This window comes from Oryza glaberrima, chromosome 5, assembly GCF_000147395.1.
Source record: "Oryza glaberrima chromosome 5, OglaRS2, whole genome shotgun sequence".
In the NCBI taxonomy this organism is placed as follows: domain Eukaryota; kingdom Viridiplantae; phylum Streptophyta; class Magnoliopsida; order Poales; family Poaceae; genus Oryza; species Oryza glaberrima.
Genome location: NC_068330.1, coordinates 2,003,550 through 2,019,416, shown reverse-complemented (window position 1 = coordinate 2,019,416; position 15,867 = coordinate 2,003,550). Strand labels below are relative to the sequence as shown.

At 41.6% G+C, this 15,867-nt stretch overlaps 1 protein-coding gene and 1 long non-coding RNA gene across 4 annotated transcripts; one reads left to right on the top strand and one right to left on the bottom strand.

Annotated features, from left to right (window-relative positions):
* The first annotated feature begins 1,076 nt into the window (after positions 1-1,076).
* LOC127773634 (uncharacterized) lies at positions 1,077-15,632 on the top strand. Of its 2 annotated transcripts, XR_008017604.1 has the most exons (4): positions 1,077-1,188; positions 5,450-5,543; positions 9,802-10,642; positions 10,728-15,632. It is a non-coding gene; the product is annotated as an uncharacterized LOC127773634 (long non-coding RNA). The 2 variants fall into 2 exon arrangements; XR_008017603.1 differs by having other exon boundaries at positions 9,802-15,632.
* LOC127773633 (transcription factor MYB61-like) lies at positions 6,310-9,094 on the bottom strand. Of its 2 annotated transcripts, XR_008017602.1 has the most exons (4): positions 8,656-9,094; positions 8,395-8,524; positions 7,060-8,289; positions 6,310-6,661 (listed from the first exon to the last, which is right to left on the bottom strand). XR_008017602.1 is itself a non-coding variant. In XM_052299767.1 (3 exons), exons 1-3 carry the CDS (start codon positions 8,786-8,788, stop codon positions 7,269-7,271), a joined length of 1,284 nt encoding a protein of 427 aa, XP_052155727.1. In that variant the 5' UTR covers positions 8,789-9,094; the 3' UTR covers positions 6,746-7,268. The 2 variants fall into 2 exon arrangements, 1 of the variants encoding a protein (XP_052155727.1); XM_052299767.1 differs by lacking the exon at positions 6,310-6,661 and having other exon boundaries at positions 6,746-8,289.
* Positions 15,633-15,867: the final 235 nt, after the last annotated feature.

Genomic DNA, 15,867 nt, shown 5'->3' with positions numbered 1-15,867 from the left:
TATTCAAAAAATTTAAGTAATTATTAATTCTTTTCCTATCATTTGATTCATTGTTAAATATATTTTTATGTAGGCATATAATTTTACATATTTTACGAAAGTTTTTGAATAAGACGAACGGTCAAATATATGCTAAAAAATTAACAGTGTCAAACATTTTGAAATGGAGGGAGTATATTTTGGGACGGAGGGAGTACGACATTGTTAGTGAGTCGGTCGTATGCGGCGTCTTGGTAATTTTTTTTGGTATGTTTGTCTGCTGGAGCCCTGACACGTGTGCATGCGTTCCGAATCGTGAATTGCACACGCTTCTCTTGTCGGAATTTTTTTTATTTTTAAGACCGTGTATTTGGTAGTGCAGATGACGTCGCCCATTCCTGATGATTTTGTGTCGACCGAGGCCCCGAAGGGCTATTAAATAGCCCACGGAAAACTTGCTATTTAGAAGTATTAAACATAGATTACTGATTCCATAACTCTTAGGTTATTTTGCGAGACTAATCTAACGAGGTATATTAATCCATGATTTGCTATAGTGATGTTACAGTAATCAGTAGGTAATCATAGATTAATATACATTATTAGATTCATCTCGCAAAATAGCCTAGGGGTTATGAAGTCAGTTTTATCGATAATCTACGTTTAATACTTCTAAATAGTAAGATTTTGAAGGGATATTTAATAACTCGGAGAATTCAAACAAGGCCCGAGTCTGCATATGCATGCAGCGTCGTGTTTGCTTGGCGTCAGCTAGTTAGCTCGATCGGAGAATTGGGTGTTCAGTGCGACACGTTCACTGTTCACGTCCAGAGAGACTACTACTGGAGTAGTAAGTGACACGTGACAGGTTGGGTTTGGTTGTAACCAAAGTAGAGTTACGTCAGTGGGAATGCCACGGCGGTAAGAACACGCGTTCCACGACGCGAGGCGGGGTAGGTAGCTCATTGTGGGCCTGGCCCAACGTTTTTTCTACGTGGGCTTTGTGGCCCATCTCGTCGTGGGCCGAGACGCCGACCCCGAATCTCACGAAACCGACGCCTCCCTTCTCCTTCCTGCTTCCTCCGCTTCGAGGGGACGCAACACAACCGCCGGTGCGGCGCCGGAGGAGAGGGGAGCGCGCGCGCCGCCGCCGCCACCGAATGCCGCAGCACGCGCGACTCGCCGCCTTCCTCCCACCCACCGGCCGAGGTACGGGGTTTTCTCCTTCCTCTCTCCCCTCTCCGCGGCGTTGATTTGAAATCGATTGCTCTCTCTCGCTCTCACGCCCCCGGCCGAGCGTGGGAATCCGGCGGCGCTACATCTGTTTGGCTCCGCTGCCGCTGCCGAAGGAGATGGTTTTTTTTTCTTTATTTATTTCTGTGGTGGCCGATGGATGGATTCACTCACTAATCACTACTGCTGCTGTTGCTATGCTCATCATTAGTCACCAGATGCTTGTGGATGTTGTTATTATTGCCATGGCAATTGCATATGCTTCTCGTCTTCTCGAATTTGGTTACTAACCATCAATCCATCCACAAGGGTGTCACTATAAACCATCATTTCGAATTCATTCTGCTGTTGCCTGAACGGAGATCAACAAATTGCGAAATGTCCCTGTTCTCGTTTCAGGAACGAACATCGTTAGCACAGCCTGTTGGTGCGATGCCGTTTTTGGATCTAATAATTCAAAGTGTTCGCTTTGTTTTAACTTTTCATGCTAGCAGCCTAGCACCACCAGTAGTTGAATGCAATTTATCCTTTGTTTTTCTGAAAAATAATTAATTATCCTTAACCTCGTGTGGTCACAGTCTTCTTGATTTAATGATTTCTCATGCTTGATGTTGTCAGCTCATCTTCCCTCAGGCTGTGTTTAGATTCCAAAAAAATTTTGGCAAAAAAAGTCACATCAAATATTTGGACACATGAGTGGAACATTAAATGTAGACGAAAAAAAACCAATTACATAGTTTGTATGTAAATTACGAGACGAATCTTTTGAGCCTAATTGCGCCATAATTTGACATTATGGTGCTACAGTAAACATTTGCTAATAACGGATTAATTAGACTTAATAAATTCGTATCACAGTTTACATGCGAAATCTGTAATTTGTTTTGTTATTAGTCTACGTTTAATACTTTAATTTTCTTTCTGGCAACACAGCCTCACTGCCTTCTCTGAAAAATTCTTGATACCTTTAATTATGTGGCGGGCATACGTCAATATCTGTCCATGCTGTCAGCCTTTTTGGGCTTTTTCCTTATCCGTGCGCGCTCGCCAGCGAGGAAGGATGGCCGGGAAGGAGAGAGAAGAACGCGCCGGTCGCTCCTCTCTCGTCGTCCGTGGATAGAGAGGATGGTGGGTCCCACTGTTTTTCCCTTTTATATGACAGACATGTGGGCCTCATATTTTTTTACTTTATTTTTTATATTTTGCTTCTAGTGCCACATCGCCGTCACGTAGGACGGGGACCAAGTTAAACCGGTCACGTAGGCACCACATTAGCCAAAACCACCATCAAAACCTCTGAGGGACCTGCTTTGCACTGGTTTTGATAGTTGAGGTACCCGTTGTATATGGTTTTCCAGTTGAAGGATGAAAGTTGGATTCGTGGACAAGTTAAGGGATCTCAAGTGAACTTATTCCAATTAAGAAAATGGAGAAAATAACAAAGGGCCCAGAAACTGGACTCGTGGGCCTGTGGCTAACGGTTTGGGCTCTGGCTTTCAATCTGGGCTATGATTTGGATGGGCCTCCTCGAGCCCTCGACTCCTGAACACGCCGCCGCCATCATCCCTGCCGCCGCCGGGGACTCGCCGGCTCGCCGCCGTCTCCTTCTCCCCTCCCCTCCCCTCCTCGCGCCGCCCACCCCTTTGCCGTCCCATCGCCGGCCTCCCGCGCCCCTCCTCGCCGGCCTCGCTGCCCCCTCAACCCTCCCTTCTGTGGTCTCCCGCCGCCCACCTCATCGATTCGCCATGGCGCTGCATGCGTGCCCTCTCTCTCCTTCTCGCAGATCATGGTAAGTGTGGGATTGCTGCGATTGACGCATTTTGCTACTTCATATGGTATTCATCATTAGATGCTTTGCTTTTGTTTCGGGAAGAGAGTTGCCCTGGGGTTTTGCAAAATAGTTGTGCATTGTTCTGGTTGTGTGATAAAACCCGAAATCTGGAATGAACCGAACGCTCGAGGGTTCCGGCGATTCGAAACAATCCCGCCAATGACATTGAGATGGTGAAGTGTGTGATAGATATATCAAGTGGAGCTTGGTTTATGTGTACATGATACAGTTTTAGGAGTGTAGCTGTGTGGGAGATGGATGTCACAACGGATCGTCTTGCAAAGTAGCAATCGAGCAGTCTGTGGTCCTTTTTCTCCCATTTTCCTTTGGATTGTCTGTTGCCTTTGGTCAGTTTGCTGTAGCTAAATAGGAAAAGAGATGAAGTGAGTCAAGTGATTTCTTGCATATCTTCCTTTTTAACTTGGAGTTTGAATCCAACTGATTGTGAAAGATTAATGATGCTTGGTACTTCACATGCATGTCCCACTAAGGTAAACTTGTGTCTCAGTTTTACTTGAAGCTTGAATCCAACTAATTGTGAAAGATTGATAATGCTTGATACTTCACATGCATGCTTCACTGGTGGCTGGTTGGGTGATGCCTGTTTAATTAAGTCTCAGTTTTATTCTCTTAAAGAATATTTTCCCAGTTTTTCTACTCCTGAAAATGTGAAGCTTCAAATCTTTTAGTGTTGGTATTCTTCTCAAATATTGCTACGTCAACCTCATTCTGGAAACAGACATAAATGAATGTCAAGATAATCAACCACTGCACTTCTCTTTTCAGAAATTACCAGTTTGTTTTTTGTAGACGTAAGTCACGTTATGAAAGTGCAGGTTTTCCATTCACTGTTGGAGATCCTCCAAATCTTCTCGAGTTGGATTATTGATTCTGTCATTAAGGAAGATGACTCCCGTGCCCTGGGCCATGATCTCACAATTCGCAAAGCAGGCCCTCAAGAAAAATTCCTGAATCACTTTCCACAAAGAAGAACATGGCCTCGACATGTTGGGCTTCAGCTTCATGCTTGAATGCAGCCTTTAAATGATAAAAATCTTGAGCCACACTCCTTACATCCTGTTGTCCCAATTCAACTAGAAAGATGAGGATCAAAGGCGAAATGAAACTCAGAAAGGAGAAAAAGAACCCTGATCTGCGTAGACTGAATTGTATATTGCATACACCTAGGTCCACAAGCCACCTATATCCTCGCTTGCTTCTGAGTTCAGCTATGTTTAGTTGTCAATTTGTTCTCTCTTGGTTGATGATTCTATCCACATGCGCTTGTGGATCATCCCAACCAACTAGCTGTTTGCTTTGCTGTTTCCTCCTGTCTTACAGTCTCGGGTCATTCCTTTTGGTTTACGATTTACTTCTCTACTGTTAGTGATTGGGTGTATACTGTTGGGATTTAGTTCTGCAAATGTTATTCTTTTCCCTCTATCTGATCTTCAATATAAGCCAAACTTATCCATTGAGGTTATGGAGTATGGGATTTGGCTAATCACACAATACAAAGACGTGCCATCTGAATATGTGTGAATTCTCAGGTCAACAACTGATGAAACTCGTGCAACCAAGTCTCAAGCATGTATTCCCCCCACTAAGAAAAATATAAGGCATTTTTTGAATGGTGTTATTCACAAATGTAGTGTACTATATATTCAAGTGCAAAATTGTTCCATCTATACCCTCAACACTAGACGGGAGCTTCTTTCTTGGTTATAGTGATGCAAACTTAAAGCTGCTCCAATTTGCTTTCATATTCTTATCGTCACGCTGATGTCAAAGAGAGAAGAAAGAAACATTCAGAAACACAGTTAGCATGCAGGAATAGATTCTTGTCTTACCCTTTTGGTTCTTTCCTGGTAATGTTGTATCACTATACCCTAGTTCCTGTTAAAAAGAAACAAGTGGTGGTTAAATTGTTTGGTTTTCCCAAATTTTTTTGTTTGTACAAAAAGTAAGGATATTTCGCCGACTTGAGCTTCATGTATTTAAAGTTCAAGTTTGATCATAATGAATTTCATTTAGGGTCCTGTCAACTGGAAAAGATGAATTATTTGTTGGATAATCCTTGCTCCACTTGGACGTCCTAATAGCACAAAAGTTATTATATCTTGGGCCTAACTGTAGCTAACTTACTGTTACTCGAGTAATTTGTGATATTATTCCTCATCTGTTATCGTTAATTTTCTAATGATGGTGTTAGGTATCCAGTTATTGCAGTTTTGTTTGCAAAGTTGAAACTAAATATCAAAATATTAAACCAAATGTCTGTTTCATCTGGAAGAGTGTTAGCACTACTCCATTACAACAGTTACTATTTTCGTGTCCCGCTACCTCTACTTCCCTTCGTACTTTTTTGGCTTTCTTTCAACTGATATATTCATTCAAAACATGCAGATACATCCAATTATACAGCTCATATGTCCAAGCAGACACAGGATATAAACAAAGGAAATTAAAGCACATATGCCACATAAGTTGACACATCAGGGTATGTAACCATGCTCTTAGCAAGTGTAATTTGTGTTTAGTTATTTACCAGAACCAAGATGTAGACAGGTAATTCACGGCTACGAAACAGAATTATTGGACCTCTCTAATTGCTTTTTAGTGCTAATGGTCCTTATCAGCATTATTGGTCTCATTTCATTTGTGAAAATGCAAGGACTGACCACCTTATGCCAGCATTTTCGTGCACATGGCCACACTCCATTAATTATGTCACATAAAAATAAAATATGTAACTTCTAAAGCTAATTTGGGGCCTAGGAACCTGATTAGACAACTTTATTTTAATTAGGACTACTGCCATGCATAGAAACAAACCAATATGATGCTGATTTAATTTTTGAGTAGTCAGAGAAAAAGGAGCCCACCTGACAGGCCAAAGAAAATAGTGGCATAGCCTTTCCTTTTCCTCGTTTGTTTATCATTTTAGGAGTTCTTAGCTTTATTGAGCACTGAGGGCTACTGAGCCTTCTATATTCAAAAACTAACTTGAGGGACTGTATGGATAGGGGCATTTTGACCCAAATCCTTATGAACTGAATTCCAATTATTCCTAGAGCAATCAATAATTCCCTTTTACAAACGCCCGAGGGATGAGGCATCCCCTCACACAGCCAGCAAGTAGCTCCTCCTTTACACATTGTCCCTCAGGGCGAAGATGTTGAGACTAGGCTCTTATGTCTATTAGCCTTCTTAACTCAAACCTAGATTAAGAAGTGCCGCAAGTTCATAATGAATCTTAACTCAAACCTAGATTAAGAAGTGCTGCAAGTCCATATTCATTATGGGATAAACCAAAGAAGCATGCAAAATCTCTTAGGTGCTGAACAATTAAACTCCTGGCCTTTGTAAGGCAGACATACATTTTCCATGGTTTACAAATAAGTAATGTACCATAGTTTTGGTACACAAACAAGTGATGTACACACATAGATAAGCATATCTTGAGTGCCCGCCACACATTGATGTTTCATATATTACCCATCCATATGGTAGGTGGATATTCATTAATAATTTCCTCCTCTTCTTTTGTCAAATGTGTTTACTTTCTCTGGAGGATGATTACCTCTTTGGACCTATCAAATCGACCAATCCTTTTCCCTGCTTGTATTCAAGTAGAAAGTGATCAAGTAGCTTTGGATTCTTCACATAAAAAGTTAAGACAGAAACTGGAAAGGGAGAGGAGGTGAAAATAACTCTTGGGTCAATGTTCCAATTTTTTTCCTTTACAAATATACAACTGCACTTTGTCGGCAACTTCTCAAAAGAAATAAAAATACAACATGCAATAATTAATTTGCATGTACGTGCATGGTAGCAGTTGAAAAGCTTGGGACTACTTGTATGGTTTGTGAGAGCTACCGACACATGTTTTGCCCATGCGTGTCTATATTTATTTGATAAACAGAGTGAACCAAAACTCAAGTATCCAAAAGTTGAGTTGTCGTGTACAAAAAACAGCAAATTTCAAGAGAAAAGAGGGAGACTCTAGAACGTACTTTTCTATCCCTTCTTCTGCCACTCGTAAGGCCAGAGCTGTCTTTTCCATGACACTGTAGGATCTTTAAGTGAGGAGAAAGTGTTGAGGTCGATTCTGTGTCAAAACATCAAACACTTCAGTGTTTTGCCTGCCAATCAATATGCGAGAGTTACAAGTTTCTGCTTCTTCTGATCTCTGCTCTGTTCCATGCATGGCGTAGCATTGCACCTAGATATGTTCAAAAGACAAGGGCAATCTTTGCAAGTCTTTATCATACATGTCTGATGCTGCTTGCAGCTGTTGTTGTGGTTGCTGATTCTGGAACCAAGAGGCACATATCCCTTCCATGTTGAATTGGCTCTCTGCCTTGATCACATCATCGTATAATGATTGGCTCTGGTTCTGCATGGCTGTCGTCGCCTCAGCAAAGGTTCCATGGAGCAAATCAGGCCACTTGAGTTCCTCCACTAAGTGAACTCTGGTATCTTTCTCTTGTCCGATATCTGTCCATGGGAATACACTGTTCTCCAAAATTGAGGTTGTGCTCTGTGGCTCGAATCCCATACTGTTGCTTCCGCTGCTCCCAGTACTGCCGCTGCTGCTAGGATTGGAACCATCCCAGTAGAACGGGGTGTTGCCAATGCCAGTGCCTCTGTGACGAGGATTTTCTGGGGGAAGATTCAGCCCCATTGATGTTGAGAGGGCTGATGGTGAAACTGGTGGCATCACGGTGGAAATTGTGCTGCAGTTGAAATCATTCTGGTTGAACCAGAGTGAATTCATACTCGCACCATCCCCAGTGCCACATTCATTACTGTAGCCTAATGGTTGCTGGAAAGGAAAATACAGGGTTGGACCTGATGAGCGGCAACTTGATGGGCTCTCGTGACCGGCAGTAAGCTGGTCAAGAAACAACTCCTTTGGTGGCACCTTAGGGCGTGGCAAGCTTGCAGTTTCAGGGTGATTCTTATCATACACCGGCAGCAGCATTGATGATTGTGCTGTCTCGCTGAGGAGGTGGCTCAAGTTCCCTAGAGCACCAGCACTTGACGGGTTGACGTCGCTGGACCCTGAGGTCCTCTCGGTGCTGACTGTGGGTGCTGCTCCCCTGCGATCAGCCTCGGTGAGGGGCTTGTGGGTGTTGGGATCAATGCCTTTCTGCCGGAGCTTCTTCTTGATGCAAGAATTCCAGAGATTCTTGATCTCGTTGTCAGTCCTCCCAGGCAGCTGAGCTGCAATCTGAGACCACCTTCTCATGGAAAAATAGAAGGGCTGTGTTAGTTGATGTATCAAAGTGTTGCCTTGCAGTTACTAGTCCTGAATTTTGGTACTGCCAATTGAGATTGAAGTTTACCTGTTCCCAAGGACAGCATGGAGCTCAATGATGAGGTCTTCTTCCTCCTGAGAGAATGCACCTCTCTTGAGGTCAGGCCTCAGATAGTTTATCCACCTCAGCCTGCAGCTCTTGCCGCACCTTTGGAGCCCTGCAACAATTCACCAGGAAGAAATTTAGAATTTTGGACCAATTCAGGGAGTAGAATTGTTGGAGAAGAGATAAGAGAAGAATCGGAAGCTGGTATAAACGAGGAAATGCAGAAGACTTGTTTGAGCTCACCTGCAAGTTTAGGAACAGAACTCCAGCAGCCATGGCCATGCTTGGTTATGTGATTCATGAGCTTCTCATCCTCCTCAGGGGACCAGAGCCCCTTCCTCAATTTCTGCTTGTAGCAGCAAGAATGCCTCCCCATTTCAGTGCAATGCAGGACCTTGGAGCTTGAAATTCGCACGGCTGGCAGGCTTCGCTCGCACAATTCTGCGCAGCTAATCCTTCCCCGGTGGTAGCAGTAGCGCAGACGACTTCTTCAGCGATTCATGGCTTCAAGGGGTGGTGGTGGGAAATGCAAGGGAGGGTATAGTGACCTATATAACGATGAATGATTGGGGCTTTGGCTGAGACCAGAATTGAGCAACTGTATGGTTGCGGATAGGAGATTTCAGTGGAAAGCAGGGAAAGGTTAGGGGGCACTCCTCTCCTTTTCTTTGCAGGACACCCCCTTTAGCACCTTCTTTTAAAGGTGGTGGTGGTGGTGGTGGTGGTTGTGAGAAGGGAGGTTTAACCCCTTGCCTTGGTTGCTTCCTGGCTGTGCGTGTGGGGGGTCTGTCTCGTCATCTCCTAAGAATCTATGTCCGGTGCCAAAACTGGTGGGGTTGCCGTCCGTCTCCACCGATATTTTAATTGTCGCGGCCTTGTACAAAAAACTGTTCCAACTTCTTCCTTCTTCGCCTTTTTTTTTTCCTTTTATCTCGTTTCCCATTTCCAGTGTACTTGTTTGATGAGAATCAGTCAGCAAGTGAAAGTAAAACCAGTCCATCAGGGTTTACATTATTAGGACAAGGACTGATGTTCTTGCTCCCATGTTGATTGACTGCGACCCAGCCAGTACACCATTTTCTACTAGAAATCAGAAATTTTCTCTCTTTTAAATCCTTTTTTCCTCTCCTTTTATTTTCTTTCCTGCAGCTACTTGTACATCACGAGTGTTTCATGCAGGGGCAAAGAAAGCAGCAGACTACTGCTGGAGTGCTGGGACTGGGAGGCCATGTCCACCTTTCTTCTGTTGCCAATTAAGTCCCAATTTTGTTAGCTGCTGTGCTGTGTTGTGCTGTGCGTGCGTGCGTGCATGTGCACCTCATTTTCTCCCACCTGCAAGATTTTATGTGTCAGACCTAAGTATTGTCCTTTATTTCTCTTGCTTTTCAGGTAAGTCACTGGATCACTTGTCTCTGTGGAAAAGCTCCCCGTCAATCATCACAGTTGGGGTCCTGGGGAAAAAGAAGTGGTGGCATCAGATGTTGGTATTCCAGGACAGAGGGCATCTTCTCCCCTTTGTTTACCATGGGCATGCAGCTAGATACCCTAGCAATTTTCATTCGGAAATCCGTATCTGCTTCTCCAATCCGAGATGAAGCACGTTGAGCGTGTCTGTGGTGATCAGTTCTTCTTCAGAACGGTGAGCTTCCCCATAATTGCACAGATAATTGCGCAGGTACAGGAATAATGATTTGTCTGCTGACTGTCTCTGCCGTCAATGGGAACACCGATCGGTCGATCGATTGATCATTGTGGAGAGGCCGGTTGTGTTTCTTGGAATTTAGAAGTACTGGAAAAAAAGAAAAGAAAAGATGCAAGGGCCTGGAGGACAGAGACAAAAACATTTGGAGTTATAGTATTCATCCCAAATGAGCTAGTCAATGCAAGTATTATGGCCTGGTATCCTGATGAAAGGAAAAGGGGGAAAAGTTTAATCCATGATTCCATGATTAGGATTGTAATGGCATCCATCCCCCCTCCTGTGCCCATGTGACAGCGGATACTCATCCCCCCCATTAAACATTAAACAAGCGCGCGGCGAATCAAAAGGCATTGATTGATGATTTTATAATCTGGTTTCCAGCTGATCATCCTTGTCCTTTGATTCCTCATGCAGACGGATCCCATCCGTTCTGGAGGCTTGCATTGTCTGTTGTGGTATATATGCATTTGTACTATATGTTTTTTCTGGAGATTTTTGGAGCAATTAGCACATCGCCGGTGTCTGTATGTATGTAGTATGTATCAATTAAAATAAAAGTGATACTCACTCTTGGAATTCAGTGTCACCATCTGTTCTTTTCTTCTCCATGCAGGACGCTCATCAGCTGCATGCAGGAGCTAGCCGGGGAAAAAGGACTTTCTGGTGACAGCCTGACCTTCTCTGCTTTGGCAATTGGCACAGGTCCGTTTCATTCATCTCATCTCTCTTCCCCTCGTTCTTGGGCACAAGTCAGAATTGTACAGTTGCAGCTCACAGGACAGCAGATGAATATATATGCAGGTAATAATCTAATTATATACTTATTAGTATATTGCAGAATAAATACCATGTTTTTTCGCTCAATTATTGTGTCCATATAACTCTGTTTGTGTCAAGTAGGACTACCTCCGTTCCGAAAAGATTACATCTAGATGCGTAGCTAGAAATGTATTTTTTTTAGACGGAGGTAGTAGGTTTAATTACATTATCTAGGTAAAGATACTATTAATATTCAGTTAAAAGTGGATGAGAGAGAGAGGGAGAGAGAGAGAGAGAGAGGAGGGTAGCTAGGGGGTGGCAGCAGCACAAGGGCAGCATGGCGATTAGCAGCAGCAAGGCTGGCATTAGAAGATCACGAGAGGAAAGGAAAGGTGAGTTTGACAAACGAAACGAGGCATCTTTTTCTCTTGGGGTCCCCATATAAAACATAGGTCCAGTCCAGCTTCACTACACTACAACACAATATGGTGCTGCACCAATATACTACATGTACATGATACTACTACTACTATTGATATGATTTACCCAATGATAATATTGTTATCATTATGATTAGGATCATATATAAGCATTATATGAGAGAGTGTCCTTAAATTGGTGGTGGTGGTGGGCTTGATGATGGATGAAAGGAGGGAGTCATGGGTACACCCCCGGAATTCAAGAGGGATAAAAGATGACAACAAGGACGCCACTCCTACCCTACCCCAACCCCATGGTTCGTTAGTTATACAGACCCTCTTTGGAAAGCTTAAGATTCTAGAAAACAACAACGGATTAATAGCCGGTTTCTAAAAATACGGAGAAACCGAGAAACTTGGCTTTTTGATTTCTGATTTATTTTCTAGATTTTGTAGTTATTAACTATAATTTCTCAAAATCGAAATGAAAAATATATTGTTTAGAGAAAAACTGTAGCAGTCGGAAGCTTTTAAATAGAGCCGTGGTACGTATACCACCGTCGTCGTCGGCGTTGTCTCGTCGTGGACCCTATGTGTGAAGCTAACAGTGCGTCGTAGTAGTGTAGTACTAGTACTTTCCCTCTCTCTCTCTCTTTGCGTGTGTTTAGAGAGAGAAAGACGTGTCAAGATGAGGTGTTAGAGAGAGAGAAAAGGGAGGAGGAGTACACTAGACAGTATGGTGCGTGCACTGGTGGTGGTGTAGGACAAGAGGGCCGGGCCGGCGTCGGTAGGGCACCCATCCGATGGATGAGATGGATGGAGGGTCCAATTTCATTGAATTTAATTTAATTTAATCCCTTGTAATCTCTTCCAAATAATTTTCCAGTCCAATCCATAATCTCTTCCTAATTTCGATCGAGTGAGTGCAGCGAATTAGCATAGCCAGGACCACTATACAGCACAACCCTGCCTTACCTCACCTCCATGTGTGCCAGCCAACTCGATGCGCACTTCTATAGCTCTTGTGCCAATTTTTTTTCCATAGATTTTAAATATTTAATTATTTCTCAATAATAATAATATATACTTTATGTTTTTTGCACTCGTTTCATGTTTATATATGCATGACTATATATCAGCCAAATGATGATTAATAGCCATTCGTGCGTATGCATATTTATTTATTCTCTGCTGTCACTGCCAATAGTCTTTGTTTCATCACTTATAAAATATAAATTATACATATTTTCTTATAGAAGACTACAATAGTGATCTTTGGGTGCATATATTACATAAAGAAAATGGTTGATTATTTTTGCGTGGTCAGCTGACGATGAGGAAAATTAATTATAAAAAGGTGGATTTTTGCTGGACATGAGTATCCCTGCGAGTCGCGTTTCGTCACTGTCACAACTTTTCTTCTTCTTCTTCTCTTTTCCCGTGTGGCTAGCTGTCATCTGTACTGGACTGAATTTAAGTGTGTGGTGTGTGCTGCACCCTGCACGTACGTATGTCCATACACTAGTACGTCGTTACGTGCGTATATCTCGTGTGTATTATACGTCGTACGTGTGTGTGTCAACGTAGAGTACTCGATCTCGATGGTGGGTCGCAGCCGGTCTCCGAGTGTTTCGTGTTAACTCCTGTGCCTCTTGACCCAACTAATCAATAATAATCCTAGCTGCTAATTCTCTCTTGCATGTGCTAGCAATTAATCTTGACGGCTTGACAAGATGACAGAACCACTCTAGTCGTCGTTGCTTGCTACGTGTTAGTACGTAGCAGGTTTAGCTTGCCTGCTTCTTGAAATATATTTCTTCCGGATTTGCTTGATGGTTACTAGCCTCTTAATTTGGTTCAAGATTTTTTAAAATTAGGTATTCCTAGCTTTACAAATTTATGGATCAGCTTGGTGTATCGTGTTATTACATTAATAATATTTGGATGAACCATTTTATTCATGTTTTAGATGAATATAAATTTTTATACCATTGTAATTTAGTGTATAAAATTTAAATTCAATCTTGATATGGGATCTATAGCTGTGCTAAACATGACCTTACTTAATTAACGGGCAAGCTCAACTAGCTTATTTTTAATCAAGCGGAACCATATTATTTTTGCATATTGTATTTTGTGAGCAACATCTTTTTTTTTCTCTCTTTACAATCTCTACATGCATATCTGCCTATATGCAATCCTTTTTGGAAGAACGATCAAGTGGCCAAGTAGAATAACTTATATATATAATAATCACCTCATGTGTGTGCTAATCAGGATTGCATCAAGATTTTCCAACCATTTGTAGCTGTCCTTTACCAACCAAAATGTCACACGATTAAACAAGTAATCCCAGGACGATTTGCATGCAGTCGTGCCATGCTCTCGTCCTCGTCCTTTTCCTGCAAAAGAAAACCAACGGCAGGCTGCTAGCTGCTGCATGAACAACTTAATTCCTTTCATACAATCCATGTAGTATAATTTTTTTTTAACAAAAAACTAGCTTTCATGAGACATCACTTTCTTCAGTGTAGTATATTCGTGTAGCATGAAAGTTGCCTGCGTCCCAACTAAATTTTCTTCCTATTATTCTCTCCTCTCCTTTTCTGTTCTTTTCACTCCCAGAAGTCAGACATCCAATCGCCAGAGCTGGATTCTTTGCGATATCATTCATGCAAACACATGTTTTTTACACTAAAACAAGTTGCATTATGTATTTCAAGTCGGTGATGAGTGATGACAAGAAATGAAATGATTAAGAAAAGGAAAAAGATAAGTATAGTGGTCAAATATGAAAGGTGATTGATTAAACCGTGCATGGCATGTGTTTTTTCTTTTCATAATTAATTTGTCAAACTAACCAGAAGATCGATCGAAAAGTTTTTTTTTGAGGCAATTATTTATATTAATCGTTAATTATGAGATATTGTAATACCTACCGACAGGCCAGCAGGCATCTCTCTTTCTCCTCGTGTATATAAAAGTACTGGTACCGTTTGTTTCATGGATGGTCCACATGTTATGCAGATTAAATTGACGTGTCAAGAACGACATGCTCTGATCTATCGTTTGCACAACAGCTCCATGTTTTGCTTGTGGAAAAGGGCCGTCAGTGCATATATGCATGCAATTGAATTCAATCAATGGCCAATAAGTTTTGTTTTGTGTTTGAGTGCAAATTACCCTATACTTTTAGCTTGCGAGGACATGACAATATGGCCGGGGGGCTCCATTTCCACGAATGGCATCACTTTCATATATCCCATGGCTGGCCCCTCTTTGTGAACAAAAACTAATTAATTGATGCAGGACCAAACAGAGCTTACACTATCACTCCTTGCTTTCGGTCCCTCCGTTCTCTTTTTTACTTGTTATTTAGTGGTAGCAGTGACTTGAGTAGCACCACCTCAAAGTCATAAGTTAAAATATCCGTAGAAACAAATTTCAGATTAGCTTGTTTAAGGGGCTAAGTTCCTAATTTAAATGGATGCATACATCTGGTTGGATGTAGAGACCGGGTAAATTAGAAAAATACATTACCTTCTCTAAAAAAAAACTTTACTTGATGTTTAAGGACATCAACACAGTCTCTAATGCACATGTTTGAACGCTATATTTTCTGATTATATGTTTATTATAGAAATTACTGAACTACACGCAAATATTTTTTTATGTTGTAAATAAATTTATTAATTTCAACTTTATTACATGTCAACTTTTGATACTCACTCCGTCCCTGAATATCCGTCCCTGAATATGAGGGATTTTGGTTGGATGTGACGTATCCAACTAAAATCCCTTATATTTAGGGACGGAAGGAGTAATTATTATATATAGTGAGTTAATTAAAGATTTTGAGTTTGTCTGTACGTATTCTAAAACGGCCATATCTATTTTGTGAACAGAGGGATCGTACTGGGTTTATCTTCTACACACACATGTAGTCCACACAAAAATGGAGTGTGTATGATACGTTCTCAGAGATCGATTGCGTTGCTTAATCAATCATTTAACTAATTAATCAAAAGAAAAATTAAAACCTGTGCTTAATTATGGTTGGGATTAAGGCAAAGCTCTGGTCACCCTAGTTGACAAGCCATCAATTGATTAAGGGGGTCCGATCACATTATAATAATTAATCTCCGGACCCTACGAGATGTGAAATGGCACCTTCCATATATTTAGGGTCCCCCACTGCACTGGCCTTGCATGCATGAATGCAGCCTAAAAGAAAAAGGCCTCTACTGCTGCTAAGTACCAGAGTACAAGATGCTTTTTCTTGCTATTTAAGGTTGCCGTATATATATATGCGTACGTACGTACATGTCCATATTATTGTACTTTCTTTTAATGTATGACGCCGTTAACTTTTTGACAAACGTTTGACCTATCGTCTTATTCAGAAAATTTATGTAATTATCATTTATTTTATTATAACTTGATTTAACATCAAATGTTCTTTAAGCATGATATAATTATTTTTATATTCGTATAAAAAATTTGAATAAAACGAATGGTCAAACGTTGGTTAAAAAGTCAACGACGTCATATATTAAAATATGGAGGGAGCAGTAT